Source organism: Triticum dicoccoides, chromosome 5A (genome assembly GCF_002162155.2).
Source record: "Triticum dicoccoides isolate Atlit2015 ecotype Zavitan chromosome 5A, WEW_v2.0, whole genome shotgun sequence".
NCBI classification, from domain to species: domain Eukaryota; kingdom Viridiplantae; phylum Streptophyta; class Magnoliopsida; order Poales; family Poaceae; genus Triticum; species Triticum dicoccoides.
In genome coordinates, this window is record NC_041388.1 from 416,181,072 (window position 1) to 416,184,268 (window position 3,197).

General features: G+C 51.8%; 1 protein-coding gene across 1 annotated transcript; it reads right to left on the bottom strand.

Annotated features, from left to right (window-relative positions):
• Positions 1-1,109: 1,109 nt before the first annotated feature.
• On the bottom strand, positions 1,110-2,974 carry LOC119301934 (7-deoxyloganetin glucosyltransferase-like). Its single transcript, XM_037578940.1, has 2 exons — positions 2,418-2,974; positions 1,110-2,332 (listed from the first exon to the last, which is right to left on the bottom strand). The coding sequence occupies exons 1-2, from the start codon at positions 2,916-2,918 to the stop codon at positions 1,337-1,339; spliced, it is 1,497 nt and encodes a 498-aa protein (XP_037434837.1). The 5' UTR covers positions 2,919-2,974; the 3' UTR covers positions 1,110-1,336.
• Positions 2,975-3,197: the final 223 nt, after the last annotated feature.

Consider the following 3,197-nt stretch of genomic DNA (forward strand, 5'->3'; position numbering starts at 1 on the left):
GCGAAGCTCTATCGGATCATTGGTTCCGTACGCGCGAATACCAGCAGAGGGATCATGCTTTCGATCTTCGTTTGAGGGAGAAAATTCTCACGGTTGGGAGGTTGTAAATCCTAACTGTGGGAATCTACATCAATGGTCTACACCAATACAACTTCTGTTGCACCTTTGTTGGTAAAGATCCGATCCAATTACATATGCATCTTCATAGTGATCTTGGGAGTTGATTCGTAGGACGGAATTTTTTTCTTCTACGTTTCCTAACACGTAAATCTACACTCCATACACCCCTTACTCCATTGTCAGGATTATATCCACGACACCAATAGTCTTAAGAGAAAGAGCAATCCTAGAAGTGATGCATTGAAGTTTCCCCAGTACTCTCATTACAAAATGCACATTCATGACAATCTAGGTGCATATAGTTTCTTTTCAAGAGGTTCCTAGTGTTGACACTGTAATCTAGAAGTAGCCAAAAAACCTTTTTATGTCCAGGCCAACTAGCACTTTTTTATGGCCATTTGAACATGATATGAGCATCTACATCAAATTTTAGGCAAGTATACATCTTGATGGGGGAATTACCCATTGTTTTTCCTTTGTCAAATCCATTTGTTCTATGCTTGAGGATTACTATACTACAAAACCAACACATGAAGATCATTGTTTATCTCTTGGCATATCCATTTATACTACGTAATTTAGTTGTGCTTTATTTTGTGATGAAGCTCACATATATTTATCCCATTTGCCCCGTAACTAGTTCTGATAAAACTCCATCCTTGTCACGTATAATGAATTTATAGACCAGATACGAACTGAGCTTAGCTCAGATGGTTATGTCATTTGTGGTGGAACCAACCCACCAGGGTTCAAGTCTTAGACTTGGCATGGTACTCCATTTTTCTAGATTTAATTCAGGCTTTCTCGCGCTATTTGTTTAGTGAGAGGAGAGGTTCTCGTCGACTATGGAGGCGCGTTTATAAGGATGAGTGCATGTGCGTTTGTATGAGCGTCTGCATTTGTACTGTGTAAAAAAATGAATTCATAGACCAGATGCGCTTGAATAAGAAATCGTTTTCATTTTACATTTATTTTGTGGATTGCTGGACCTGGATGTCGGCTGGTGCCAAAAATATCAAACGAATAATACTACATTGAAGAGTGTAGTTGGGTGACCGCTATACACATATGTACCACCCAAATTTGCATTCATTTTCGTCACACATAATGAAACAACCCATTAAATTTCGACGAAGCTCGATCGATCACAACCATGGCACGCCTTCCCTTTCATCAATTTATTGCCAATGCCAGCGTAGAGCAAGCACGAGCCTACTCATGATTCCGTATCACTAATCTTGCTAGGGTGCACAGCAAGCACCTCATCGACCACCTTCTCCAGATTGACCCAAGAGGGCCCACCCGTCAGTGCAGCCGCGGTCGCCTTCTCCTTCCATTCCATGGCCATTCTCGTCATCGCTTTTCCCTTGTCTCCTCCATCCATCACCTCCCGGATGGCCGCCTCCACCTCGTCCCTATTGACATCGCCGCCGCCGATCTCCAAGCCGAGGCGCCACTCCGAGCAAACGTACCTCGTGTTCGTGTACTGGTCGGCGCCGAAGGGCCAGCAGAGCATCGGCACCCCGGCGCCGATGCTCTCCAGGGCGGAGTTCCACCCGCAGTGCGTCAGGAACGCGCACGTCGCCTCGTGACGGAGCACCGCCTCCTGCGGGCACCAGCTCGTCACGTGGCTCCTCGCCTTCGTCTCCTCCTGGAACTCCGGTGGCAGCACGGCGGCGGCAGCGGGGTCGTCGTCGCCGTTGATCACTTGATCGTTTCTGATCACCCACAGGAAGTCCTTTTTGCTATTGGCCAAACCCCACGCGAACTCCACCAGTTGCTCCCTCGTCAGCGTTGCTATGCTGCCGAAGCTCACGTAGAGCACCGAGTTTGGCCCCTTGCCATTCAGCCACTCTAGGCAGGCGTAGTTCTCCTTGGATAGATTTGATTCTAACGTGTCAACCACACTGGCAGTGGTGCTAGAAACTTGATCGAGAAGGAGCGGCAATGGTCCGACGGCGTAGATCGGTGGCAGGATGGTGGACATGGCCGCCATGGCCTCGCGATCGATCTCGTCGAAGGTGTGGAAGATGACGGCGGACGGAGTGGTCCTGCGGCACGCCATTGAGCGCAGGAGGATTTTGAGCATGGCGTCGTCGGGGTCCGTCGTGCGGATGAAGCTCGGGAAGTCTCTGAGGCGGATGTCTTTGGGCATCCCCGGCACCAAGTCCAGGACCGTGTCGTCCAGGTGTCCATTCCTCAGCTGCTCAGCCTCTGCTCCTCAAAGTCAAAGCAAGCACACTTAGTAAGTACGTATGTTTTTCATAGCGAGAACAATCGATGCATGGAGGACATACCTTTGAGGGGACAATGCCCATGTCGACAAGCCGCTGGCACTGCTGGCAGGCCATGAAGGCGAACGCGCTCGACGTCCAGAAGGTGACGCAGGGAAGGCCCATCTGCTTGGACGCGTACAGGACGTGCTCGACGTCGGAGATGACGCAGGACGCCGGCGGGAGGAGGCCGGAGACGAGGCTCCGGAAGGGCGGGACCAGGGCCTCCGTGGTGGACAGCAGGGCAGCCATGTCCTGCGACGCGTCCGCCTCGGACGGGGGCAGGCCGTCCGGGACGGCGGCGAAGCGGAACCCGGGCACCCCGTCCAGCGCGCCGGGGCCTCGCGAGCGGAGGAGGCGGCGGCGGTTGTGCTCCGTGTGGACGAAGGTGACCTGAAACCCATGGCAACGGTGGAGGAGCCTGGCCAGCTGGAGCGCCGGCTTGACGTGGCCCTGCGCCGGGAAAGGGAAGAACACGGCGTGACGCTTCTCCACCGACGATCCTGCGGCTGCCACGGTCGCCATGGCCGATCAGTATTCAGTACTCCCCTGCTCCAGACTACAGACGGGAGGTTTTCCCTCTAGATAGCTGCTCTTTATTATGTTGATTGATACCGTAGTTGGTTTGATTGAGGCAACCCGGCGGAGTACAATTATTGTATAATGGGGAATCCCTACGTTGTACCTTAGCTAGAAGCTAGGGAGGCTACGTCGCAACCACGGTGTTTGAATCGATGAGCCTACGAATTTTACTGTCTCTTCTCGAGTTTTTGAAATCCCCGACTAGTTTTTAGAGTGTTGACA

What these genes read in the sequence shown, in the direction of transcription:
- LOC119301934 (XM_037578940.1), bottom strand. Translation starts at nt 2,918, where the DNA reads ATGGCGACCGTGGCAGCCGCAGGATCGTCGGTGGAGAAGCGTCACGCC. An exon ending in TGGGCATTGTCCCCTCAAAG is followed by an intron (nt 2,333 to 2,417) that starts GTATGTCCTCCA and finishes TGAGGAGCAGAG; the next exon opens with GCTGAGCAGCTGAGGAATGG.